A 27984-nucleotide genomic window follows, 5' to 3' on the forward strand; every position below is an offset into this window, starting at 1 on the left:
TAATTTAAATAATGTCAACTAAGCATGTTTATTTGTAAAACTTCCCATAGTGAAACATGTTACAGTTGCCTATAAACATTCATTTTTCCCTATTTACAACTTGAATTATGGAATGGTTGTATAAGGCAACCAATTGAGTTATAGAAAAGTCACATAAACAATATAAATCTGATGCCCAATCCTTTACAAATATGAAATTACTTTCATTGAGTTTTCAAATTGGCAAGTATAAATAGAGGTCAGCAATACTTCAGATAGGCACTTTAACAATTCAAAAAGGTGAAGTGTACAAAGGGTAGAACAAATTTCAATATTAATCTAATCCTTAACTTCAAATGTGATTAATCTGAGATAGTCTATATTAAAGAGTGTTATAAACTTTTATTTCTTGCCCTACGGCCTCCACTTGACCCAAGGCAACATAAAAATGAAATACATAGATATAGACATTACCACAGACCAGTTAATGTGCTGACATTAGAAGGAACTAAACAGTATCTAATGGCCCTGGGGTTTCAAAAAGTGACTATTTTAACACAAAAACTGATACATACTTCTTTTCAGAAACATGTATAAACACATTGGTCTCACAAAGACAAAATGGTACCTCTACCATATTCCTAGACAAAAATGTCTTTAAATGTACTATTTAATTAATTGAATTAAAACTATTAGTGTGGCTCAGTGGTTGAGCATCAGCCCATGCACTGAGAGGTGGCTGGTTCGGTTCTCAGTCAAGGCACATGCCTTGCAGGCTCAATCCCCAATATGGGGTGCGGGGGACAACTGATCAATATCTCTCTCATCATCGATGTTTTTCTTTCTCCCTCTCCCTTCCTCTCTCTGAAATCACTAAAAACATAAAAAAATTTAAAAAAACTATTAGTCTTAGGTACTCTTTTCAAACACTGAATTTTTTAAGTATTTAGAGAAATTAAAATATTACATTTTAATTTTAAAAATAGAGAAATTGAAAAATTATATTTACCAATACTTTATAGTTTTAAGGTTTAAATAATAAGGAACAGATGTTTTGTTTTGCCAGCTTTTTGTGAAAGACCTTTTAAACATATACCTTTGGCCAACTCATTTTCAACCTTAAACCAAGTCTTCTGAATATTTACACTGTGTCTTTTGGTAGTTAAAATAATACTTCACTAAAAGATAATAATTCACGTTGCTTCATGAATTCTGAGTTCTGTATTTTCTCTACTGCCAAATTACAATATACCTCTATTAGCAAAGGAAATGGCTAAGTCAAATTTTTAAAGTTTACCCAGGAAGGGTTAAAATATGAGGTTTCATTAACTAAAAATTTTAGGTGAGAACAGTTAAATTCATTAAATTTGTTGTATTTCTGGTATTTTATAATTTGAGTAATTTCTATAGCCCAGGTACCCAAATGTAGTTTAATAAACATGAGTTTTTACTCATTAGAACATGGTTAGCTGTTTCAAGTGCATTTATCAAAATCACCTGCTGTGTATGTCTGTATATGAGGGCACATGTATTTCTTAATTCCCCCAAACAGTTGTGCTCCTTTAAAAGGAGAAACTGGCTTTAGTTTAATATGCTACCTGACACCTAAGTCTCTTCTAAAATCCAAAGTCAGCCAATTTTCAAATAAGTGGAAAGTGAAAATACTTATTTAGAATGACAAAAATTAAGCTTGGCAAAAGTAGTGACTTTTATTTACAATTGCATGTATCAAGATTACAATAGAAACACTAGTGATATCATCGGAACAAAAGCAATGATTTATTGGTAATGGCAATGAATGGAATAGTGACAGTCTGGCGAGAATCAAGCAGTCATCCAGGAGCTGTAGGTCTGATTGCAATGTAGTCTTCCCGTGTCTTTTGTATCTTAGTGACTTTCTCCTTTTTTGCCAACTACCTAGAAAAATAAAAATAACTTCATATGTACATTTTATTTAGAAATGTGGGTTATTTTCAAAATAATATTTAAAAACAATATTAATTGATAATCATATCTAAAACCTGGTATTAATTTTTATCCCTGAATTTTGTTTGGCATGCAGTATATTTCCATTGTTGAAACACACTGTGACCCTCCTTCCCTTCCAGCCTCAAGGAATTAAAAATAAACCACATGCAGGCTATTTTTGGTTTCCAACACCGTTTTAAGAAAAAGTAATGCAATTTTTCAAAACAAGGTTGACAGTTTAGAGAAGTTAATAAATAAAAAATGCTATATGAGTGAAACATATTTGGCATACTATTTTTAGACAATTAGAAGTCAAACACAAATAATCTAAAATTTAAAGAGTATGCTAAACTGGTCTTCATGTCCAAAATGACAGATTTCTACACATTTCTCTCAATATGTAGACATATAACAAAACACTAAAAATGACTAATTTTGTCTAGTTCTATTTTTCAGAAACCCTGGTGGCTATAAATGTACTATTAAAAAATGTAAAGAATATCTTGGTTGGTCTGGCTCAGTGGTTGATCGTCAACGTATGACTCAGGAGGTCGAGTTTTGATTCCCAATCAGGGCATATGCCCGAGTTGCAGGCTTGATCCCAGTAGGGGATGTGCAGGAGACAACTGATCAATGATTCTCTCTCATCACTGATGTCTCTGTCTCCCCCCCCACCCCTCCCCCGAAATCAATAAAATATATATTTTTAAATGTACAGAATAAGTCTTGTTTCTATCAATGATTAGAAAAATTGTCCATTAGAGAGGTGTTTAAATGTCCTAGTTGCTATAAATGTGGCAGCATAAAAATACAAAGAATAAACTTGCTTCCTATCAACGGTTCTTTTTCTTTGTGTGTTTCTTTTTCTTCTTATACTACCAACAGTTCTACAAAACAAATTCTCTGTGGGAAAGTTCTAAAACTATGTTCTAATTGAATAATATACTTCAAACCTAAAGTTTATCATTAAATAATGTAGTGTCATAGTAGAAATACCTCTAAAGAAATCTACTTGCAAGCTATTAAATATGTATTTTTATACAAAAATATTTCTATATACATTTGTAAAAGTAAATTTCATATTTAAATTGACTCTCTTCCAAATGGTAGCATCTGAATCAAGGAAAACTCAAAAAGTTCTTCAGTACCTGTCTGGTCTAAAAATAAAACATGGCTGGGTCAATGTCTTTCATGAGAGAAGACTATAAAACCCCTTCCACTGAATATCCAATCACTTAATGCTAAACTGCTGTTTTCCCCACTTCAAATAAAATCACTTTTATCACTTGAAAGGAATTCCTCTCTGATCCAAGGAAACAATGTGACAGCAAGTCCAAAAAGCCAGACAGATGCTAAAGAGATAGTTTCAGAAAAGAATATGTGGATGGGAATAAGGAATTCAGGTTTAAGACCCAAGAGGAAACTTCTTAAAAAAGGAGAATGGAACTATTTGTATCACAAATGAATACAAGCAGATAGACACTGAAAGCATTATTGATCACTGTTATCACTTGGGAACAAACAAAACACAGAGCTATTAGATTAAGCAAAAAAAAAAAAAAAAAAAAAAAAAGGATATTAAAAATTAACATTTTAGCAGATGTGATACAGAAGACACAAATCTGCATACTGTTTCACAGGTTGATAGCTCTCAACTTGCCAATGTGTATTCTCTGCAAAAAAAGAGAAACGCAACATTCCAATATGGATTTTCTTACCCAAACGTAAAGTTCTTTTATTTCTTTTTAAGTCTTTATGTTAACACCTCACAGAAACAAAAGTCTAGGTACATTAAAATTAGGTATCCATAGTATTTATTCAGTAAAGAGTCCACTTTTCTTCCATATTAATATTTTAAACCAGCCTAATATTCAGTTCATAAGTCTTTCGACTGGCCTTGAGTTTGCTTGGGCAGGCAAAGCATAGGATACACCCACAATTAATAAGCAAAATGACTTCTGTGCCACAGTTTCAATGAGATAAAAAAGAAGAAAACCACATCTCTTAACTACAGCCTGATCAATATATTACACTAGTACTTGTATAAAAGAACTTGATGAAACTGTTTATATTTGGTTTCCAAAATGATTTTATAGTTCCTAAAAAATCAAATTTAAACTTCAGATTGGATTAAAAACATTATCCAACAACTAGTTAAATTTGAAACTACAACAATGTATATTTTATTGCAATATTATTTCGCAAAGATAGTACAAAATTAAATATGAGACAGGAGAATGTAAAACAACAACAAAAATTCGGGGGAACAAGATAATATGGTAATAAAATAAAAGCACCTAGTTGCAAGCCCAAAACAAAAACCAAAACAAAATGAAAAGCCAGTGGGGAAACATGACTAGAATGAGATTGAGGAACGAGATAGCTGAGGAAATTTAGGTAACAGTAAGGCTGATCCAGATGACAGAAGCTGTAGACATCCTGCACCAACAATGATGAGAACATGGGAAGGGTGAGAGCAGACAGGTGCAAGATGAGCAGAGAAGCAAGAAGGGGAGTGGAGTGAGATAAGGTCAATCTTTGTATTACTTCATTTTTAAAAAATCTTCTGGTTTTAGTTCATTTGAGTTGGATTAAAAAAGCTGAAAAATAAACAGACAGAAAAGTTACAAAAATAGCTGATATGGTGAATGGCCAGTTTAGAAAAGTCTTTTTTTATAACAGAGATAGAAAACCTGCTCTGCTTTGTGCATGCACCTCATTCCCTAAGAAGCACAAGCCCCTTCAATTGTGCTCATTTCTGTAATTATGTCTTATTACTTTTGTATTAAAATAAAGCAATTGGTGTAAAGAGCATTGTTTTAGCAAAGAAAACATCTACTTCCAATTAGGATGGCAAGCTTTTCATGCTGCAACACACAGAATCCATTTACAACAGCAAACAGCATAAGTGTATATTAAAATCTGATGCACAATGCCTATAAGAGCCAAAAACAGATAAATGGAAGGTGTGTTCAAGTCTACTAAATCTTAAAGGTACAACCTCATGAAGCTGTAATAGCATGCAAGGTGGTGTAAGATTTCTACTCACATCTAAGGTTCATTAGCGTTACCTTAGCTTCTGTCATCTAAGTGACTGACCATAGGGAGAAGTTCAATGACATTCTGAAAACTAAAATTACCTAGGAACAACTCATACAACATAAAAATTAAACCGAAAATGCTAAATAATTTCATTTTATCATGCATATCATATTTCATGATTCTTTCCTACACAGAGGTATCAAAATTTTCTTCTCTGTGCTTAAAAATGTGTACCACATCAATTTTGAAATTTTAAATTCTAATTATTATGCATAATCCCTTTAAAATCCAGACTGACTAAAAAAGGGAATGAAGGGCCATACCTGACTGGTCCTAGAATGAATCTGCTCCTTCCCACTTTGATGCCAAATTCCTATTTTTCATTCTACCTAGAGTGCCACTGCTGTTTTCTCCTCCATCCATTTCTACTACTAAAGTTTAATTCAAGGCCCTCTTCCTTCACAAAATACTCTCATCCTCTCCCAGCAATCATTGTAAAGTATAAGGATACTCCGTGGAGGAAGAGAGCCTTGAGCTAAGCTTTGAGACACCTGATTGACTTTCCAGATGTTATGTATTATCTAGGTACAGGGATGACTGTACCTAGCACAGTACTCAAAAACAACAAATACCATACCACATGTCAATTAGCTCCCTCACTAGGAACCAAAATCATTTTTAATAGGCAACTCTATACAAGGACCAAACTGGCCGATTTCAGTTAGTATACAGACATTAATTCTATTATAATTTTCCTACACTGAAGTTGTTGACTTACCATAATATATTTTTAAAAAAATAAAATTAGCTTACTTTTGAGAAATAACCCTATACAATAACTATACAAACACATCTCACTCAGAAATTATTAAAAGAAAACATAATGTAATATTAATATACAAAAGAAAACCATTCAACCAATTAAAATGTATTAAACATTAAAGGCCAGGGAGAAAGAAGTCCAGAACACCAAGAAGGAAGTCCATTCGTTATACTAATAAATTATTCTCACAGCAGTTCTCAGAGTGGTCCAGGCTGGAGGTTCCTGAGACCCTCTCAGGGAGTCTTCAAATTAAAAACTATTCTCATTGCTACATTGTTATCTGCATTTTTAACTCTCATTGTTTCACAAGTGTACACAAATGGAGTTCCCGAGAGGATATATAACCTGTGATAGCAAAAGTGAGTGAATGCAGAAACAGATGAGAGAATTCTACCAAGCTTAACAGTAAAAAATTTTATAAAAGTGAAAACAATACACTTCCTCTCACTAAGCTGGTTTTTGTTTTGGAAAATATACTTTGATTTTAAAATATTATTTTTGCTAATGTACAATGTATTTGTAAATAAATATTTTTAAAATTTCTCAGTTTTAATTTCTTAAATGGTAACTATTAGATAAGTATAGCACACAGAAGTAAAAAGTCTTATTGGTCCTCAAGAATATTTAATAGAGTAAAAGCATCCTTGAGTCCAAAAAGTTTGAGAACTACTTCTCAATAATAATTTTAAAAAAGGTAAAAAGGTATTTAGTTAAATGAACACATAGCCAAATTATAAAACAAACACAAATACTCTCAAGAATAGTCTACCCCCTTTGTTACCACAAAAGGTAGTCTGGTAGTCAAAAACAGAAAAAGTAGTCTAAAAGAGATGGGATGGGGGATGTTAAAAACAAAGAGGTAGAGACAGATTCTTAGGTGGACAACTGATAATGCACATTAGAAAAACTAATGAATGGCAGGCTAATAAGAAGATAGACAATATTAAAGTAGTGGTTACTGAGAGTAAAAACGAACTCCAATAGCATAAGCTAAGGTGAGAAGCAGGAAATATATAGCTGAATTAATAGTAAGGGAAAATAAGAAAACAGAGTAATAGATCTTATGAAAATATTAAGCTAAAAACAAACTACGTAGGAAACAGTTAAAGCTAAATCCATTGGCATTTAATTCAAACAGGCAAAGTTACAAAGCAGGCAGCCAAAATGTCTTTGATGCTCACACATTTTCCCAGTACAGTACATTTCATATCATAAATATGTAGATGTTTAATCTCTGCTTCTTCTGACCTGCCATTATACATGTCAAACATTTAACATGACCGATCTAAGTACATGACTGTTCATACAGCTCCCAAAAATTAATTATACTGTGAGACAGGAAGATTATACTTGTAAAATGACCAGTTAAACTATCTATTGTCAAAGTTATAAATTTTGTAAAAACAGCTAAAATTTTATAACTTTATAAGGGGATCCAATGTTATACAATTTTTTGAAATTTTCTGTAACTGAATTAAAATTAGATTTGTGGCCGAAACCGGTTTGGCTCAGTGGATAGAGCGTCGGCGTGCGGACTGGGGGGTCCCGGGTTCGATTCTGGTTGGGGGCATGTACCTGGGTTGCAGGCATATCCCCAGTGGGAGATGTGCAGGGGGCAGCTGATTGGTGTCTCTCTCTCATCGATGTTTCTAACTCTCTGTCTCTCCCCCTTCCTCTCTGTAAAAAAATCAATAAAATGTATTTAAAAATAAATAAATAAAATAAAATTAGATTTGTGGATACCATTAAATAAATAAATAAATAAATAAATAGCTTTCAGGATGTTCTACAGCTCCAATGCCACCCAAACAGTGGTCAAACTGTTAGGCTGGGTGCCTCTTCCTCGAAGCATTGGCAACCCTAGAAAAACTCTTCCTCTTTCATAATCATCTCAAGTTCTAGACTGCCTGCCAGATGCAGCCACCAGGAATACGACGATAACTACATCTCCTATGCTGCTGCACATTTAATCTGTGCACAGCACCTGTTTTCTGTACTGATAAAACTCTTGGTGGCAATTCTTTAACACTGTATTTTTACTTCCCCTAAATATAATTTCAACAAACTTACTCGTTTGAAGTCATTCATATTTGTTGCCTGGACTGGAGTACCAATGAAAGTAAAATATGAAATTCTTGTTGTTTCTTCTTCACCTTGATTGGACTGAACAAATATCTACCAAAAAATAATAATAATAATAATTTTTACAGTAATGATTGCAATCCTTTCATAAAAATGCCTCAGTTTCATCAATTTCCTTAGGTTACTAACAAATTTACCTTCCACTCTTTGTAAGGATTAATCCAAATTGCATTTAGACTAGTACTTCTACAGGACCATTAATTCCACTGTTTGCCCTGCTATTCTCATATATTCCAGGAATGTCATGGCAAGACACCCACATATACAAGTTCTTGATAATTTAGTGTGATGGCATGGAGGGGTCAAAATTAAAGCCTTTCATAATGAATGTTGAAAGACTATAAAATTCACAATTACAACAGGCAGAGTGCTGTTGAAATTTTATAAAAAATTATAGTAGTTCACTGAGGAGTACTTCTGCCGTTATAGTCTTTCTGATATTCATTCATTCAATTTTCTAGACTACTAAAAGAAAAAAACTGTACTGGAAATCATCAGTCAGTTTTTGTTGTTTGAATAGGCAACCACATTTTCATCTCAAACTGAGTTGATCAATGGAAAACCCCAAGTCTATAATTAGTAGACTACTAAATCAGCTCTCCATTTATTTGTAATGCTCTATGAATCTAGCACAAATGTTTTTATATTTACTGCTTTTAAAATTCATCCACTGACTTTGATTAGACTTTCTGATCAAAAATGTCATTTCAATTTCAATTTTATCAAAAAAAGTGACAGACATGCTTTCTGTGTCTTAACTGAAATTCTGACTGAGATAGGACACAGTACATAAAGACTTGAGCCCATCACGAAATAACTGTGTTCATGATTCTAATGACAGAGGAGAAAGCATCGGGATCTCTGCATTGAAAGGGCTTTCCCAATAAACAGCTGTCTTCCTCTCATCACTAATAAAGCAAAAGGTGATATCATGAACATGTGCTACAGCATTCTTCTAACTTACCCAAACCAGAATCGTTCCACTAAAACAAAGAAATCACATTAGTTTGGCATAACCTGTTCTCAGTAACTGTGCTGATTCCCAACTCTCTTTCTAAGTGTTCTATTCTACTCTAACCCTCTGTCCCCTCCTCTGAAGGACAGAGCTAGGGTGGAGAGCATATGGTGGGTTTTAATACCCAAATTCACAAAGGAGTTAATAACTGCTAACAAACAGCATACTTTTTCAATACAAATTAAGATAAAATTATATTTTTAGGTCATTTTTGCTGAGATCATGATCACTACGTTATTAAAAACTCAGTATTCTAGAAAAGTACACTGAATTTTACAAATGCATCATTCATTACCAGGTATGAATAATAAAGCACAAATATACTCAGTTAAATATAAATGTTATATAATAAACTTTTAATAACAGTTGCCAAATACGTATCAGATAAGTAAACTGACAATCCACAAAATTTAAAAATATCAACCTGTCCTTCCCTTAGGACAGTGGTCGGCAAACTGCGGCTTGCGAGCCACATGCGGCTCTTTGGCCCCTTGAGTGTGGCTCTTCCACAAAATACCACGTGTGGGCGCGCACGTACAGTGCGATTGAAACTTTGTGGCCCATGCGCAGAAGTTGGTATTTTGTGGAAGAGCCACACTCAAGTGGCCAAAGAGCAGCATGTGGCTCACGAGCCACAGTTTGCCGACCACTGCCTTAGGACACACAGATAAATTAAGAAGAAAATTTAAGCCTTGGCCGGTTTGGCTCAGTGGATAGAGCGTCGGCCTGCAGACTGAAGGGTCCCAGGTTCAATTCCAGTCAAGGGCACAGGCCCAGGTTGCGGGCTCAATCCCCAGTGGGGGGCGTGCAGGAGGCAGCCAGTCAACGATTCTCTCACATCATTGATATTTCTCTCTCTCTTTCTCTCTCCCTCTCCCTTCCTCTCTGAAATCAATAAAAATATATTTTTTTAAAAAGAAGAAAATTTAATTAGCTCATCATATATTTTTACTCATTTCAAACCAAGTAGACGAATTACTTTAAAGGATAATATCTTAATGAAATACTACTTACAGTTACACTGTTAACATTCTGAAACTTAACATAGCGAAGTGGAACAATGCCATCTTCTTTAATATCATCCTCTGTTAGTTCCAGAGCTTGAGTTGGTTCACTTCTTTCTGCTTCTTCAAAATCCATAGATCGGGGCAGATTGATAAAAATTTTTACGTATTTAGGACCTTGACCTATAAAATGGTAGAACAAAATGCTACAAATCAAACATATATTTTCTTCCCTTTATTATTTCATTCATACTATAAAGACACAAACAAACATATGCACATATCTACATACATCTTTCGGAATTCTAGGAAAGTCAGAGTATTTTCACAGCCACTTCTTGGCCTGCTAGCACTATACTCCAGGAATCCTAGATCAAACCACATACATATATATGTACCCACATAAACACAGTTCTTGCCCTCAACTAAAAGATGTACTATGTAAATGTAATACTACTAGTGAGGAGGTAAAGGGAAAATAGCAATGGAGTCTGACAGTATATGCTGGTTAACAAGTTTCATAAAAGAAACATTTGATCAGGGTCTTAGTTGCCAATAACTGGTACATTTTGTTAAGAGGGAAGCTTTAGTGATATGATTAGTCAAAAGGAGGTTAATTATATAAATTGCCAAATTTCATCTTGGGAATTAGGATGTGCTCAGTGGTAAAATCACATTCATAGAGTGTCTTAGTTCCTTTAACTCCAAGGTACAATTTAAACCCATATTTTCTAGCTGATTAAAGAATCTTAAAATATTCACATTGCTTAAATACTCATTTCTACAGCATTTGTTTTTACAAATACTTTGGATTTTCAGAATAAAGACACAGTTGAATTAATAAAAATTAAATACATAAAATTTTAGAATAATCAATGAGAAGGAAATGCTATGTGGTACACAGGGTACTGGCTGTTTCTTCTAAGTAATTAAAAAACAAAACAAAACCAAGAAATCTACTCTCTCCTCCGTCCCGGCACTCCAGCCCACCCCAACAACAACAAAACTTCCACAGACACAGAAAAAGGAGGAAAGGAGGGCAGGAAGAGTGAATAAGGAAAGTTCTTTATTTAATACAAATAGAAATGCCTAGTCTGTGCAATCATGTTTACAGCATCATATCTATAAATATGAATCTATTAATACGGCACAAATAAGACAATCTTGAACCTTAGTTTTATCATCTGTAATAGGAGTTTGAAAGAAATCAATTATACCCAGTTTTGATCCTTAACAATAACTATTTCAAACCTAGAGTTTTAGAGTCATAGTTGGAAGAAAGGGTTCACTTGCTTTCAGATTAAGAGGAAACTAAAATTGTAAAATTAAAAATTTTAGAAATAAATCTCACATTGTTTGCCCATTCATTTATATCCTTGCTTTGTTCCAAAAACAATTTCACTCTTTCTTCAAACAAGGAATATCTACCTTTATTGAAAAAATAGAGGCAGACCTTCTGACAGGTCTACAGATCAGAAAGTTAGTTTAGAGAAAAATTGTCCATTACTTACCATTATCTGGCCCTTGAAATTTCATTGAATAAAGCTTCACAGGTTGATTAAATGCCACAGTAATAAGCAGCTGTGAAGGAAATAATTGTTTAACTTTAAAAGGGCTCTTGAACACCTTGAGCACACACAACAGCTAAGTAGAATTAATTCAGAGACAAAATTTTTTTATCTAATAAAACTAATGTAATATGTAAAATCAGTAAGTTGAAAGTAACTTGATTAGACTGACATCTGAAAAATACAATTATCTATTATTCATATAAGAGAATGACAACAAAAAGTTTAATGGAATAATTAACTATAATTATGCATAAGAACATAAGGTCTTGTGACCTATAAACTGGCAAACCATCTGCTTTCTAAAAACTCAAAACAAAATTCCCCAATTAAATTAAAATTTATACTATTTATGCTAACATATAAGCTTACTGTTTTCCAGGATGGTTTGTCAAGCACCTACCTATGTTACTTGATAACTTGGAGATAATGCACAGGTTATGTGGAAAGACTAACCCTCAAATGGGCCCTACTTGATCTAAAACTCCAGAGAAGAGGATTCCTACAGCTCTACAGTCGTCTCCAAACCTCCATCCTTAACGTATTTGACTAACTTAATCTGGAAGGCCACATAAGAAAACCGATACAAAATACTGTCACAATGCCTGTCTCTCAGAAACTTGGATTCAATCGCTTTATCTTCTTCTCAGCCAAAATTGTGTCTAATGTAGGTGCCCATGCTTCTATCCTGACAGGAAGATTTTAGGAAAGTTGTAGCCAGGCTGCTGATATGTACCATCAAATTATATTCAGAGCACCATTTACGAGGAACACAGTATGAACAATTTTCTCAAAGTTGTATGTTAAGGTAGATCTGGTTGGAGCATAGAAAATGGGGTTTAGATTTATGGTTTTAGAATCATTATGGTATGTCTGCCTAAGATTATACCTAGATTATATCCTTTAATTATATAAGTACTTTTTATACTTGATCTCTAATAGTGTCAAAAAATAATAAGCACATGTTTAGGGACCTGAACCACAGGTGAAAGGAGATGAGAGTAAAAGCTAAAACAGATCAAGTCAGCAAGAATGTGACACTCCAAGCCAATGAAGAATCATTTAACTCTTAAGAAAGAAGCATGACTAGATTTATATTTAGAAAAAACAATAGCTTTAGTGAACATGTAGAAGATGAACTGGAATGGGGACAAAGCAGAGTCAGTGGAATACAAAGTAAATTAAGGAAAATAACAGTCAAGATGAAAGATGGCTGATCAAGGCAGTACGACACTACTTCCTCTGTGACAACAATGCAGGGAAGTACAACACAGGTTTACTTCTGGGAGTGAGGATTAGATATATAGGGAGTGCTCATTTTTGGTGAATAAAATGTATGAAAGTCAGGTCAAGAATGAACAAAAGGACTAAAGAGTTCCACGATTCTCCCTAGTGCACTTGGCAGCTCACACAGAAAGAGAAAAAAAGAGATGGGTCTGCATTGGTCAAGGGACAGGGGTCAAAGAAAATCAAAGTTTTAAAAAGAAAAGGAATAGTGGTCAACTGGGAAAGAGAGACATAAAACCATGAGATGGAAACATGATAAAGAAACAAGAGCAGGCATAAATACTGATAATCCCTGTGCCTTAACTCAGATATCCAATTACCTGTTCATCACAATCAGACTCCAAGAAGGTCATGTCTTTTCGTAAACAGTTGTCAAATCCATGCTCATCACTTTCATTAAGACATTCACAGCCAGCTTTGTTAATAAAAGGCATTAAATCCATCTGAAAAAATTAAATTAAGATTTTAGGCAAAGCATTTGGATTTGGTTTAAAAATCTTAGTAAAAAATTTATATAACTTTCTCTACATTAGGCAATTTTAGAGAAAATATCTATCGCTTTAAAAATAGTGATTAGCTATAGCTGGCTTGGCTCAGTGGAGAGTGGGCCTGCAGACTGAAGGGTTCCAGGTTCGATTCTGGTCAAGGGCACATGCCCGGGTTGCAGGCTTGATCCCCAGTTAGGGATGTGCAGGAGGCAGCCGATCAATGATTCTCTCTCATCATTGATGTTTCTCTCTCTCTCTCCCTTCCTCTCTGAAATCAATGAAAATATATTTTAAAAATAATAATAGTGATTAAACGTTAATAATACTTTCATTTGATTTCTGACTGAGATCTATCTCTAATTATTAAAGCCAAATCTAAGCTTAGCCCATTTAATAAGGTATCAGAAACCAAGTCCTTAACACTAAGATTATAAAATATTGACTGATATTTTAATATTGGTATTTAACAGTGGAAAGTATGCAAATTAAAATATCTATAAAATTTGAAGCCTTCCTCCCTCTTCATATGGCCATGAACTCTTTAAACCTGTGTCCTTGAAGACCTTACATTAAAGATGACTAGTACTCCAGGTATCCACCTCCCAGCTACAATAAACATCAATTCATGACCACTCCTATTTCATCTTTACCCTGCAACCAGTCCTCAACCTTTCCCGATTATTTTCATGTAAATCTTAGATTTTTTTAAATTTCACTCAAACATTTCAGTGTGCATTTCTAAGTGATAAGAACTCATTTTTTAAAATCATCAATATCATTATCACAACTAAAACAAAAAAATACTATTTAAAAAATCATCAAATATCAGTGTTTAAATTTCCTCAATTGTCTGAAAAAGGTGAAGGGATAAAAAAAAAAAAAAAGTCCTTAATTGTCTCACAAATGTTTTATAGTTGTACTAGTGGTCCGATGCACGAAATTCATGCATGGGTGCGGTCCCTAGGCCTAGCCGGCAATCGAAGCATGAGCATCTGGAGTAGAAGGGCAGGTCCCAGCTGATCTCTGACCTCTGGACAGCGCCTGGGCCTCTGAGGCCTCCCCACATATTCCCTTCCGCTTAAATCACTGCGCCCGAGTCCCCACGGGAAGATGCAGTGAGCACGGCAGGATGCTGCGGGCCAGGGCGCAGCGTGGGCCTCTGGGTCGCCCAGCGGAGCTGCATGGAAGCAGGGTGAGCAGCATGCTCTCTCCCGGCCAGCCTCGCAGACCGGCTCCTGCGTGAACCCATGGGGAGCCTGACCAGCCCCTGCTGTCCCAGCGGCTGCGGCCCGGCTCACCGGAGGATGCTGTGCTGGTGCAGGGCGGGCTCCTCGCAGGCCTGGTACCTAAGACCAGGGAAGGGTAGCAGGGGGAGTGAGAGTGAGCGTGGTGGACACCCTGCATTCTCACCGCACCTCTGTCCCCGTCACCCACGCCCCCAGGTAGCTGGCAAGAGGTTGCAGCCCGTTGCCTACGCCCGCCATGTTCCGGGCCCTCCCTGGTGGTCAGCGCATGTCATAGCAAGCAGCTGAACTCCCGGTGGAGGGATATTTCTTCTATTTCCTCTACAGTGACCGGTCCATTTAAGCATTCTGATTTTGAAAGAGTTCATTTTGATAAACTGTATTTTTCTATAAAATTATCAATTTCATCCACTAAACAAGGCCAATTTTTAAAGCTTACCAAATATTACAGATTATCAGTTACATGTTCACCTTTCTATCAAAGAGTATTACATATTTTTTTTATCCAGAGAAATTAAGGCAGGCATAAATAGTTCTGAAAGACTAAAGGAAACTTTTTATATGTCAAATAATTATCAATATGGCAAGAATCCATTAGAATAGACCCTAATTATTCTTGTGGTAGCCTAAATGTTTTTAAAGCCAACATGTTATTTTCTATTACATTAAATATGACATTACATTAAATGTTAAATATATTACTCAGTATAACATATAGTAGTCAACTCAAAAAGAGGGGGGGAGGTTAAAAAAAAAAAAAAGAAGCACTATAGAGCAAAGTGTTAGAGAAGTATGCTGAACTTCATGAGTATTTGCCTTGAAAGGGTGTTTTAACAAAATCTTTTAAATGCTTAGTTCTTCCATCCTACTGAGGTGCAGCTTCAATACTACATCTCAGATTAAGATCCCAGGCATGAAGACAACATTGTAGTCATACTTCCAATACCTTAATGATGAAAATAAACCAAATAGATTAATTATCTTAAATAGATTTTAGATTTATATATCGTGGGGCACACAAAACGAGAATTACATTCAAACAGTTGCATTAAAGTGCTTTGTATATCTCAAATAAATAGGCGTTATATTATACATTTTACATAACTGCCAACTGACATATTCTGACAATATGCAGGGGGAAATAAATATCACCTGTCTATGTAACAACTTGCCAATAATAAGGAAAGAGTCACAAGAAATAAACAGACAAGTCCAGATTGTGGGACAGTCTATAAGACAGATGGTCTAGACCTGAGCTGTATAATAAGATAGCCATTAGCCACATGTGGCAATTTAAAATTAAATTAATTAAAAGTAGATAAAATTAAATTTTCATTTCCTCAGTTGCCCTAGTCATATAACAAATGCTTAATAGCCACTTGCACCTAGTGGCTATTGTTTTAGACTGGTGCTGGTTAAACTTTCAAAAAAGGCAGTCATGAAAGGAAAAAAAGGCAGAGAAGTTTCTAGACTAAATAACACGAGAGAACTGACAACTTAAATACAATGCACGGTCCTTGATTTGATCCTGCATGGAAAAGAAAACAACTATAAAGTAAACAACTATAAAGTACATTTTGAAGATAATTAAGGAAATTTGAATGTAGGCTGTACATTAGAGATAGTGTAGCAATATTAAATTTCTTAGGAGTGATAATGGTATCATGGTTATGCAGAAGAACATCCTTATTCTTCAGAGCTACATGCTAAAACACTGAGAGATGATCCATTATGTCTATAACTCACTTTTAAATGCTTTTGCAAAAATTAAACATAGAAAGATACCAAAATGGAGAAAAATCCTTAAAATATCTACAACTGATGAATATAGGTGAAGGGTATAGGTGTTTGTAGTATTACTGTTAACTGCTTTGTTTTTTAATAAGTTTCACTTTGTTTTTCCTTTTTTGTTGTTTTTTTTGAGGGGGTAATCCAACATGAGAGACACAGAAAATTACAAAAACCTTTCCATTCTTCAAGTTTTTGATTAAAGAAATATCTACTAACTATACAAATTAGGGTCATTTAATGTCTGGTTTTTGATAAATGATCACAAATTTGTAGACCAAAACTTAAAGTTCTGAGGTCGAAATACTTGAATATACTAACAAGCCTCAAGATTTAGAACATGTGCAAGTTCAATTCCAGAATGCCTCACATTCAAACTTTGGGAAAGAGTTGATTTAGAAGGCATGAGGGGAGCTATTTGAATCTATACTATGTACTCTTAGCAAATTATGGGACAGAAAAGATATGTTTTAAATTTTCCCAACTTCAATAAACATTTACAAAAATTAAATACGTATGCTCACAACAACGCCCTCTTACTTCTGAATAAGAATCTGTTATGAACCCTAACCTTTTGAGTAACTTTAGCAGTATCTCAAACTCCCCTAAAAGATACATGTATGTATTACTCTAGCTCCAGTCAAATTAGGAGTTTCAAAACTATGGCATGTGTAAGATAAATAATTGTATAGCCTCTTAGTATTAAAACATAATGACTAAAAGTCTTTATTCCAAGAAACCAAAAATTGTTTTTTAAAATTGTTGATACATTTTTATGCTTATATTTAAATCTACTTAAGACACTGGTTTTCATTCAATGTTTCTTACTCCATTTAGTTTCTATTTGTGTTGTGGGACAAATGTTTTATGGAAACACATTACCAATATTAAATATTTAACAACCCTTTTAAGATGTACATAGTTCAAAACTTTTCATGTCTTGATTGACATCAGATGGGAAAAATGAAAATATTTTAATAGCTCTTCACAGTATATTAATAACATTTGCATGAAAATTAATTGTTTTATTTCTTAAAACTTTATTTTTCCTGCTTATTTTCCTACCCGAGGCCAAAACGCTGATATCACACTAAGCTGATATGTAAAAAAGCATCCCTGTAGCTAAGGAGCAGGACTATTGTGCTCTTAAGATATTTTCTTGCCAACACCCTTAGTAATAAAAGGTAAAAAATACAAAGATGTGAACATAACTTACAAGTTAAATGATTTTCAAAATTTTCCAAAAGGTGTCACAACCCTAACTTACACATGTTCAAACTTTCTAACCAGATATTACTATTTCAAATAACTATATAACAGTTCTATTTAAAATAAATATTAATTGCACATCCCTAACTAAAAATAATTAATGTCAGTACAACATGTTAAAGATACAACCCCACCACACCTCCACACAGAGAGAGAATCTCTCATATTTCCCTGACTATAGATTCTCCTTATTAGCAAGAATTTAAGGATTTACATAAAGGACTTGTAGCCCCATAATACAGATCTGCTTTAATGTATTCACTATACATGCTTTCATATATTAATTTTAATTTGAGGTAACACTTTTAAAAAAATCATTTTTTGATCCGCCAAAACAATAACTTTACCGATTTGCATACGCAAATCAGCTACCATAAAGTGCTACTTCTGAATTTTATTTACTTCCTAAATAGCTCTCAAAATATAAAGATACTGCATTATTAACTATTTGTATTAATTTTCAATATATTCTTAAGCTCTTAAGTCTTCAAGTTATTATTTAGAATAACAATTTACCCTTAAAACTAGAAAAACAATACTCAAGTCATATTTGGTTCTACAGCAAAATCAATTAACTAGCACATTACTTTTTGAGGGAAAAATGTATTTTTAAGTCTTAAAATGGCTATTAAAATAGTTCAGAAAGCAGATTTTAAGTCACTAAGAAATTAAGTCAGGAGAAATTCAGGAAAAGTTTATGATGGGAAATAGGTTATAACACACATATAGACAAATCCCAATAGTCAGCCAGTAAGTTTACTTTTAAAGTTCTTATTTGGAGCATCCAAGAAGCAACAAGTTTCTAAATGCAGCTCAAAGATCACTCTGGGAGGATATAAAGGGAAATGCTCTTCAGATATTTATAAACTGTATTAAAAGTTAATATAAAAAATAAAATAAAGTTCTTATTTGAAAGTACTTCAAGCAAGTAAAAGATAAACATGAAAACAAAGTCAATTTTACTTTTACCAAATAATGGCAAATGGAAGGTATATCAATGATTTCACTAGTAAGTCTACATACATAGCCTTTTGGAATATCTGTGTCCTCATTACTTCCAGGGTCATTTTCTAAGTGCTGCTTGATTTTTTCTTCTAGTCCCACAGCATCTGCTCCTTGATATTGATCAATCCTCACTTTGTTTCGAAAAAACAAAAACGTAGGTGTTGCTGATATGTTGTTGGTGGCAGCTGTTCCCTAGAAGTGGCAAGTTAAATAGCATTATGAATTAAATCACTTTGAATATTTACTCTGTATCCCTATGGAAGTTAAATATCATGGACTAAAGACATGTAAAATAATTTATTCCTAATAGCTACTTAAGAAAAAGCAGGCCTATTCCCTAAACTACATTACCAACTGGGGCACAACTACATTACATTATTAGTTTTATATACACAATGAAGAACAGCCCTATATTTTTATCAGTTTTAGCATTAAACACTTCACATAGTAAAACAAGTTAGCTGCTTTATAGAAACTGCTTTACAATGCCAGATAGCTCTCTCATAACTACATACTGTTTCCCAAATGAGTATTGATGTCAGCACAAACCACTGGTGCTAGGAAAAAATACACATATGAAAAACAGTAGCCCATCTGACCATGAAACTTAGGTAACATCTTTTGCATTGTAATCCTCACCCAGTTCTACTCTTATAGAAATGCCTTCTGATCTTTTTAAATTCTGTTCCAACGCCACAATTTTTACAAGATAACTAGTGAATGGAAATTAGTTAATAAATACTGATTCATGAGAATTATAAAGGAAACAGTAAAGCAAGTGTGTCACCTTACATATTCAAATACTATGAACATGCATCATCATATCGTCTAAAGAAAAGGCATCAAGTTTACATAAAGATATCTTCTCTAAACCTCATAAAAGACAGATCTTTTAGAACAGTGCTGTCCAAAAGAAACATAACGTAAGACATGAATGTGAGCTGCATATGTAATTTAAAATTTTCTAATATCCACTATAAAAGAGTAGAGAAAGAAGTGAAATCTGTAACTACAAGAGAGCATAACTCCAGAAGTGCGAAGAAAGCACTTCCAGGTCAGAGATGGTGAATGCTTAAAATAAGAGCCAAGCTGGGCTGGTGTGGCTCAGTGTTGAGCATCAACCTATGAACCAGAAGGTCACGGTTCGCTTCCCAGTCAGGCAGGGCACATGCCCCGGCTGCAGGCTCGATCCCCAGTGTGGGGCGTGCAGGAGGCAACTGATCAATGATTCTTTCTCATCATTGATGTTTCTATCTCTCTCTCCCTCTCCCTTCCTCTCTGAAATCAATAAAAATTTATTTAAAATAAAAATAAAAAGTAATAGCTAATATTACAGTCTGGTAGTATGTGACATAGGCACTAAATAATGAATGTTAATATAGGGTTTACACTAACCAAATCCCCAAACTACTAACTACAAACTAAACAACATTCTAAAACATTTCCACACTCAGAAATGTAACAAAGCCTCACACACACACACACACACACACAGAGTAGCTACAGTGCTATCCCTTAGAGCTAAAGACTGTATTTTTAGTGCTGGAAGGAGCAACTCCTCCATATTTCTACATATGAAAATGCAGAACTATCACACAGCCATTCCAATTAAGTAATCAGGACAATCTATCTACAACAGTGGTTCAATCAAAAGTAACCAACATTTTAAAATTTCTGGCCCTAACCGGTTTGGCTCAGCGGATAGAGCGTCGGCCTGCGGACTCAAGGGTCCCAGGTTCGATTCTGGTCAAGGGCATGTACCTTGGTTGCGGGCACAACCCCAGTAGGGGGCGTGCAAGAGGCAGCTGATCAATGTTTCTCTCTCATCGATGTTTCTAACTCTCTATCCCTCTCCCCTCCTCTCTGTAAAAAAGTCAATAAAATATATTTTAAAAAAATAAAAATAAAAAATAAAATAAAATAAAATTTCTGCTTAGTATGCAGCTTTGGAGCTAAGATCACAAACTGATCAATGCAAATCAAACTACAGGGTAGAACAAAAATAGGTAGGTAGGTTTACAGTTGTTCGCATGGAAAATAATACAGTAAAATAATAATACAAGAATAAACTGTTTCGCATACTCACAAGTGTAAACCTACTTTTGCCACATCCTGTATAATCAAGAATTTTCTGCTACAGCTTTCTAATCAGCCAATGCCTCTGTAGAAGATATAATTCTAGATTTGCAAAAAATAAAGAAATGTAAAAAAATACAGAACTGGAAGGTGACCTATTAGTTTAACAACATAATATTAGTTTTTATATCAGAAAGCTACTAATACAAACAAACTTAGAAGCAATTAATATAACTGAACTACCCTTCTTAACTAATGCAGCCATAATGGGCATTTATAATAATCATTATCAACATAACATTTTCTTATCTTTAAAGGAGTAAGTACTATATACACAAAAGGATCAACGATGATATTAATGTTGAAATTTCAAACAGATTTGTAAACAATTTTTTTTAAAGGGCTCCTTTCCCTTACCTGACACTGGTGTACATCTACTTCCAAGAAAACTGCCTGTGGATACTTATTACTCATAGTACTGAATGCTGGGGCAATCCTTAAACATGGTCCACACCTGTGAGAAAGGTAAGGAGATACTGGTAAAATAACACCAAAGATTGTACTACTTTATACTCTGAAGAACTTGTGTCAATTAAAACATAAAATAAGATAAAACAAATTCTGATCATCCTGGGTTTAGACTTCTAGTCCTTTCCACTGGACTAGTTAGATATACTTGCATCAATACCACATTGCCTTTTATTTAGAAAGGGAGGGGAGAAGGAGGGAGAGAGGGCAACCCCATTAGCTTTCTGGAATTCATTAAGAACCAAACCCGGAGAACCAAGATGGCGGCATAGGTTAACGCCGGAGTTTGCTGCTTTGAACAACTACTTCAAAAGTGAAACCAAAAAACGGAAGGGACATCACCCAGAACCACAGGGGCGCTGGCTGAGTGGAAGTCCTACAACTAGGAGGAAAGAGAAACGCATACGGACACTCAGAGGAGGCGCAGTGCTGAAGTCAAATTCTGAGATGCAGAGTGCGCGGAGCGGGCTAGCGGCGGAGGGCGCGGTTGTTGTTTTCAATCGGGAGGGAGTCGCAGACTCTGAGCTCCAGATCCGGGCGAGTCTTTAGGGACCCAGACTCAGGCGGGAGAAGCGGGACTGTCTGGCTTCGGTCAGAGCCAGTGCAGCTTTCTCTCCGAGCTTTGCAGCGGGTGCTGGGACTCAGAGAGGCAGAGCCCCTGGGGACAGGACTGAGAGCCGCCATAACTGCTCTCTCCGGCCCACCCTGTTGATCCTGTGCGACCCGCCCTGCCCAAGCCCTGCACAGAGGCATTTGCCGGATAGCCTCAGGCAAAGGCTAGATTAGCACCTCCCTAGAGGACAGAAGTTCTCTCACCGCTGACACAGCTGAATCTCATAGCCACTTGGCCTGGAGGTCAAACCCTCCCTGGAATTAGCTACAACAAAGATTTATCTATAAGACTGCGAACAAAGACCACTAGGGGGTGCACCAAGGAAGCATAACAAAATGCGGAGACAAAGAAACAGGACAAAATTGTCAATGGAAGAAATAGAGTTCAGAACCACACTTTTAAGGTCTCTCAAGAACTGTTTAGAAGCTGCCGATAAACTTAATGAGATCTACGCGAAAACTAATAAGACCCTCGATCTTATATTGGGGAACCAACTAGAAATTAAGCACACACGGACTGAAATAACGAATATTATACAGACGCCCGACAGCAGACCAGAGGAGCGCAAGAATCAAGTCAATGATTTGAAATGCGAGGAAGCAAAAAACATCCAACCGGAAAAGCAAAATGAAAAAAGAATCCAAAAATGCGAGGATAGTGTAAGGAGCCTCTGGGACAGCTTCAAGCGTACCAACATCAGAATTATAGGGGTGCCAGAAGATGAGAGAGAGCAAGATATTGAAAACCTATTTGAAGAAATAATGACAGAAAACTTCCCCCACCTGGTGAAAGAAATGGACTTACAGGTCCAAGAAGCGCGGAGAACCCCAAACAAAAGGAATCCAAAGAGGACCACACCAAGACACATCATAATTAAAATGCCAAGAGCAAAAGATAAAGAGAGAATCTTAAAAACAGCAAGAGAAAGAAACTCAGTTACCTACAAGGGAATACCCATACGACTGTCAGCTGATTTCTCAACAGAAACTTTGCAGGCCAGAAGGGAGTGGCAAGAAATATTCAAAGTGATGAATACCAAGAACCTACAACCAAGATTACTTTACCCAGCAAAGCTATCATTCAGAATTGAAGGTCAGATAAAGAGCTTCACAGATAAGGAAAAGCTAAAGGAGTTCATCACCACCAAACCAGGATTATATGAAATGCTGAAAGGTATCCTTTAAGAAGAGGAAGAGGAAGAAAAAGGTAAAGATACAAATTATGAACAACAAATATGCATCTATCAACAAGTGAATCTAAGAATCAAGTGAATAAATAATCTGATGAACAGAATGAACTGTTGATTATAATAGAATCAGGGACATAGAAAGGGAATGGACTGACTATTCTTGGGGGGGAAAGGGGTGTGGGAGATGTGGGAAGAGACTGGACAAAAATCGTGCACCTATGGATGAGGACAGTGGGTGGGGAGTGAGGGCGGAGGGTAGGGCGGGAACTGGGAGGAGGGGAGTTATGGGGGGGAAAAAAAAGGAACAAATGTAATAATCTGAACAATAAAGATTTAATTAAAAAAAAAAAAAAAAAAAAGAACCAAACCCTCACAATTAAAACTTTTAAGTTGACCTAACCTAACACAATTATTTGGTGAGAACTAAAGACCAGAAAGTTTAATGATTTGTTCAAGATCAACCACTCTAGTTGATGTCAGGACCACAACTAGAATAGTCAACTCCTAAATCCAGTCCAAAGTGAGCTTTCCCTGAAGAGTAATTGTGCTAAGAGTAATAAGCTAGAAACAAAAGAACAAATATTATGATTCCACTTATATGAAGTACCAAGAAGAGGTAAATTCAAATACAGAAAGTAGAAGAGAAGCTACCAGAACTGGAGGTGTTTGTGTGCGAGGGGGGTGAGGGGAGATTGAGAGTTACTGTTTAAAGGGTAGAGTTTCCATCTGAGATGATGAAAACATTCTAGGGAATATATAGTGGTGATGGTAGTACACTGTGAATGTACTTAATGCCACTGAATTGTATACTTAAAAATGGTTAACGCCGAAACCGGTTTGGCTCAGTGGATAGAGCATCGGCCTGCGGACTGAAAGGTCCCAGGTTCGATTCTGGTCAAGGGCATGTACCTGGGTTGCGGGCATATCCCCAGTAGATGTGCAGGAGGCGGCTGATCGATGTTTCTCTCTCATCGATGTTTCTAACTCTCTCTCTCTCTCCCTTCCTCTCTGTAAAAAATCAATAAAATATATTTTAAAAAATGGTTAAAATAGTAAAATTTATGTTATATATATTTTACTACCTATAAAAAATGAGAAAAAAAACTAGAGAGCCATTGAAGATTCTTAAATGGAAGAGTGACAATCTGTGTAGTGTTTTAATAAAATTAGTAGACAGGATAGCTAAAGCATGGGAATGATAAATAAGGAATAAAGGTTTTAAAGTAGGGTTGGAAAGGAAATGAAGTAGGTGCTGCAGGAAACTATGTTCTTGACCTAAAATGGGACATTAACTTTGATCTAAGAGGTTTCTTACATGATTTAACTTGATATATTTCCATGTTTGAGGGTCTAATACTGATGCCAATATATGTAAATCTGGAGTCACAATGGCACAGAGTTGGTGTAGAAATGTATTAATGGCCAAAATGTTAAAAGAACTTTAAAGGCAAATACAATGTTATCAGATTTGTAAATATTAACTAATACTTTTGAATTTAAAAGTTATCCAAATTCAACTATTTTACCTGCTCTCAGTTTTTACAAAGAAAACAAAATTTTCATCCCATCAAAATACTCTTTTTAAAGTAAATAAGAGCCCTGGCCGTGTTTCTCAGTGGTCAGAACATCAACCCTTGGACCAAAGGGTTGTGGGTTTGACTCCCAGTCAAGGTCAGGGTGGGTGAAGGTGGAGTGCTGCAAGCAACCAATCTCTCTGGCATGATGTTTCTTTCTTTCTCTTTCTCTCTCCCTCCTTTCATCCCTTCCACTCTCTAAAAAAAAAAAAAAAAAAAAATCAAAGGAAACATTCTCAGGTGACGGTAAACAAATAAAATAAATTACTCTTTTAAAAAGTAAATAACTGCTTTTGATTGGTAACCAATCAATGTCTACAGTTATGTTTACTAGTATGGTTAAATGATAATATATTACTGAAGGAGGTGTTTCCTTAATAGCAACATTTCCCCACTTTTCTCACTTCAATTAATAACTTATTGCTCTGTCATCTCTCCCTTTGCTATGGTAAGGGGATGGAGGAAAAAAGACTCCATCATTGAGGGATAAAAGTATAAGTGCTGCCACTGACTAGAATTAGGAAAGTGAACTAAAAATGAGATTCACTGCTAAAATCAACTCTTCCCACCTGGCTGGCATGGCTCAGTGGTTGAGTGAGTGTAGACGTATGAACCCAGAAGTTACGGTTTGATTCCATCAGGGTACGGGCTTGAACCCCAGTGTGGGACATGCAGGAGGCAACCAATCAATGATTCGCTCTCATCACTGATGTTTCTGTCTCTCTCTCCAACTTCCTCTCTGAAATCAATAAAAATATATTAAAAATAAAAAGTAAATAAAATCATCTTTTCTCTTTTCCAACTCTGGCTTAAGTCCTTAACAAATGTATAAGTATTCCCCCATAGTAAGAGCATAGACATTACAAAATTGCTAAATCTGGGAAGGCACATTTGTAGAACTCTGACCTTCCTCTTAGATATGTCTTTATAAACAAAATCTTCATCTTCTTCAATATAATAAATATCGAAGTCCACATGTCAAACGCATATTCTATTCCACCATATAAAATTCAATGTACTGCCCTTTTTCAATTCTGTATAAGAGACACTGGTCCAAAAATAAGTCCTAACTGGTTTTCATCTCTATCTGCAATTTTCCATCCCCTAAAACTATCTAACCCTAACGTCATTTCTTCTATACTCAACATTTATTGAATCTTGTTCAGTAGATGTGAAACACTTTTTGCTCTGGGATTCAAAATATTGCCTTGTTTATATAGTTAGTTGGGCAATAAAATGCATCACATAAACAGCGACAGCCACAGTAGATTTCTCCAAGTTAGCACCTAAGTGTAAATAATGTCAGGGGGTGAAGATAAATCAAGTGGATACCTCTAAGCCTTATACCACCAGTGGTGGCGAACCTTTTGAGCTCGGCGTGTCAGCATTTTGAAAAACCCTAAGTTAACTCTGGTGCCGTGTCACATATAGAAATTCTTTTATATTTGCAACCATAGTAAAACAAAGATTTATATTTTTGATATTTATTTTATATATTTACATGCCATTTAACAAAGAAAAATCAACCAAAAAAATGAGTGTGCGTGTCACCTCTGACACGCGTGTCATAGGTTCGCCATCACTGATAGATACTGACATACACAAGGGGTGTTCAGCAAATAGACACACTCGCTCAAACCTTGGTTCTGAATGCCTAGTTCCAACATGTCCCTCTCACACAGGAACACCGCACACCCAACCAATATGGAAGATCCACCTGCTCCCAGACCCATAAATCATGTTAAGAGCTACCAAGGCCAGTGAGCAGCTTATCAAGATCCTTGCCCTAGCCGGTCTTGCTCAGTGGATAGAGTGTCAGCCTGTGGACTGAAGGGTCCTGGGTTCGATTCCGGCCAAGGGCACAGGCCTAGGTTAAGGGCTCGATCCCCAGTAGGGGGCTTGCAGGAGGCAGCCCAGGAGACAACCGATGATTCTCTCTCATCATTGCTGTTTCACTCTTTCCCTCTACCTTCCTCTCTGATATCAATAAATAAATATATATTTTTAAAAGATCCCTGTCCTCTTAAATCATTGGGTAAAAGAAAAAAGAATGCAATCTATATGATCAAACCCAAACGTCTGGACACCTATCTACCTGTATTATACACACCTACTATAATTTTTGTGTTCACACATGAAATCACATACACAGGGGCGCCTAAGTTACAAAGCTACTAACCAAACAAGTAACAAAAACGTTAAGTAATTAAAAAGCACCCTGACCCAACATTAACTTAATTTAAAATGCATTCGCTGAGCCTTTGGGTTAAGCACTACGCGGATCCGTTGGATAGCCCCACGGGAAGCTTCCAAAGGCGAAATGCAGGTGGTGCAGAGTATCAACGTGTGCGGTAAATTGAGATTTCAGGGTTTCTAAGATGCAAGTGACAGCTGGCTCCCTAGAAAGAGAGGAAGAGACGCGAGCAGGGGCGGATGTCGGAGGCTCCGGACCAGAGAGAACGGAGGCGGGCCACCTCGAGAGCAGGGCTCGTCTGAGTATTCAAACTGAGCTGGCGGGCATCTCCGGGGCTGGGGAAGCGGGCAGTCTGGCTTCCGTGCCCGCTAGAGACTCCCCGGTGCGCAAATGGGGACCAGACCCAAGAGCTGAGGCCTAACTGAGCAGCGGCCTGAGGCTGCGGTCAGAGCCAGACATTCCAGAGCAGGACCAGACCACCGGGGAGCCGGGACCCGGAACGGGTGAAAGGCAAGCACCGGCGGACAGAAGGGCCCACGCGGCTCGGGCCTGGCCTCACCCTCGCATGGTGAACTTGACCACGGCGAGTCTGGAGCCGGCGCCGCTCAGCTCCGGCTGGAAATCCGGGTCGCTCCCGACCGGCTTCACTCCCACCATTCTCGGGGCCCGGAAGGGAGGCCGCGACGCCACCCGCTGCGAAACTGAAGGAGAAGACGACCGGGAGCGGAAGCGGGGATGCTCGGAAGGCCGAGGCCTGGACAGAGGCGGCGGCGGTGGCGGAGCGGCTCCCGGGGCGCTCAGTGCCGAGTCACGCCAGGAGCCGAGCGGCGAGGGGGCGGGAACGCGAGAGAGAGGGAGGGAGGAGGCAAAGGGAGGTAAGGCGTGCAGCTCCCAGCAGCCACCGCGCGGCAAGGCCGCCGGCGCTTGCGCAGTTTGACGTCATCTCCGCGTCGTCTGTTTTGGCTCCCGCCGCCCAATCCAGATACGCGCTCCGTGGCCCCATTCCACTGAGGAGCCTCTCACTGGCCGGAGCTGCGCAGGCGCAGACGAGCAGCGGTCACACGCTCAGGTGCAGAGTACGACGCAAGAACTCCTGTGTTCCTCCGCGGTCAGTGAGACCGCGCCTTTTCTCCTGGAGTTTCTCGGGGCGGGAAGGTGAAAAAGGAGCCCCTTTCCCCGGGGTTCAAG

General features: G+C 36.7%; 1 protein-coding gene across 6 annotated transcripts; it reads right to left on the reverse strand.

Annotated features, from left to right (window-relative positions):
- Positions 1–27666, reverse strand: TXNL1 (thioredoxin like 1). 6 transcript variants are annotated; one of them, XR_009454096.1, is made up of 9 exons: positions 27356–27664; positions 21116–21212; positions 18641–18814; positions 13149–13271; positions 11485–11554; positions 9984–10156; positions 7883–7987; positions 3666–4547; positions 1–1896 (listed from the first exon to the last, which is right to left on the reverse strand). XR_009454096.1 is itself a non-coding variant. In XM_059706182.1 (9 exons), the coding sequence occupies exons 1-8, from the start codon at positions 27451–27453 to the stop codon at positions 3582–3584; spliced, it is 879 nt and encodes a 292-aa protein (XP_059562165.1). In that variant the 5' UTR covers positions 27454–27665; the 3' UTR covers positions 1–1896; positions 3578–3581. The 6 variants fall into 6 exon arrangements, 5 of the variants coding, with proteins under 5 accessions (XP_059562165.1, XP_059562167.1, XP_059562164.1 ...); XM_059706182.1 differs by lacking the exon at positions 3666–4547 and adding an exon at positions 3578–3620 and having other exon boundaries at positions 27356–27665; XM_059706184.1 differs by having other exon boundaries at positions 4495–4547; positions 27356–27665.
- Between the last annotated feature and the right edge of the window lie 318 nt (positions 27667–27984).

This window comes from Myotis daubentonii, chromosome 8 (genome assembly GCF_963259705.1).
Source record: "Myotis daubentonii chromosome 8, mMyoDau2.1, whole genome shotgun sequence".
NCBI classification, from domain to species: domain Eukaryota; kingdom Metazoa; phylum Chordata; class Mammalia; order Chiroptera; family Vespertilionidae; genus Myotis; species Myotis daubentonii.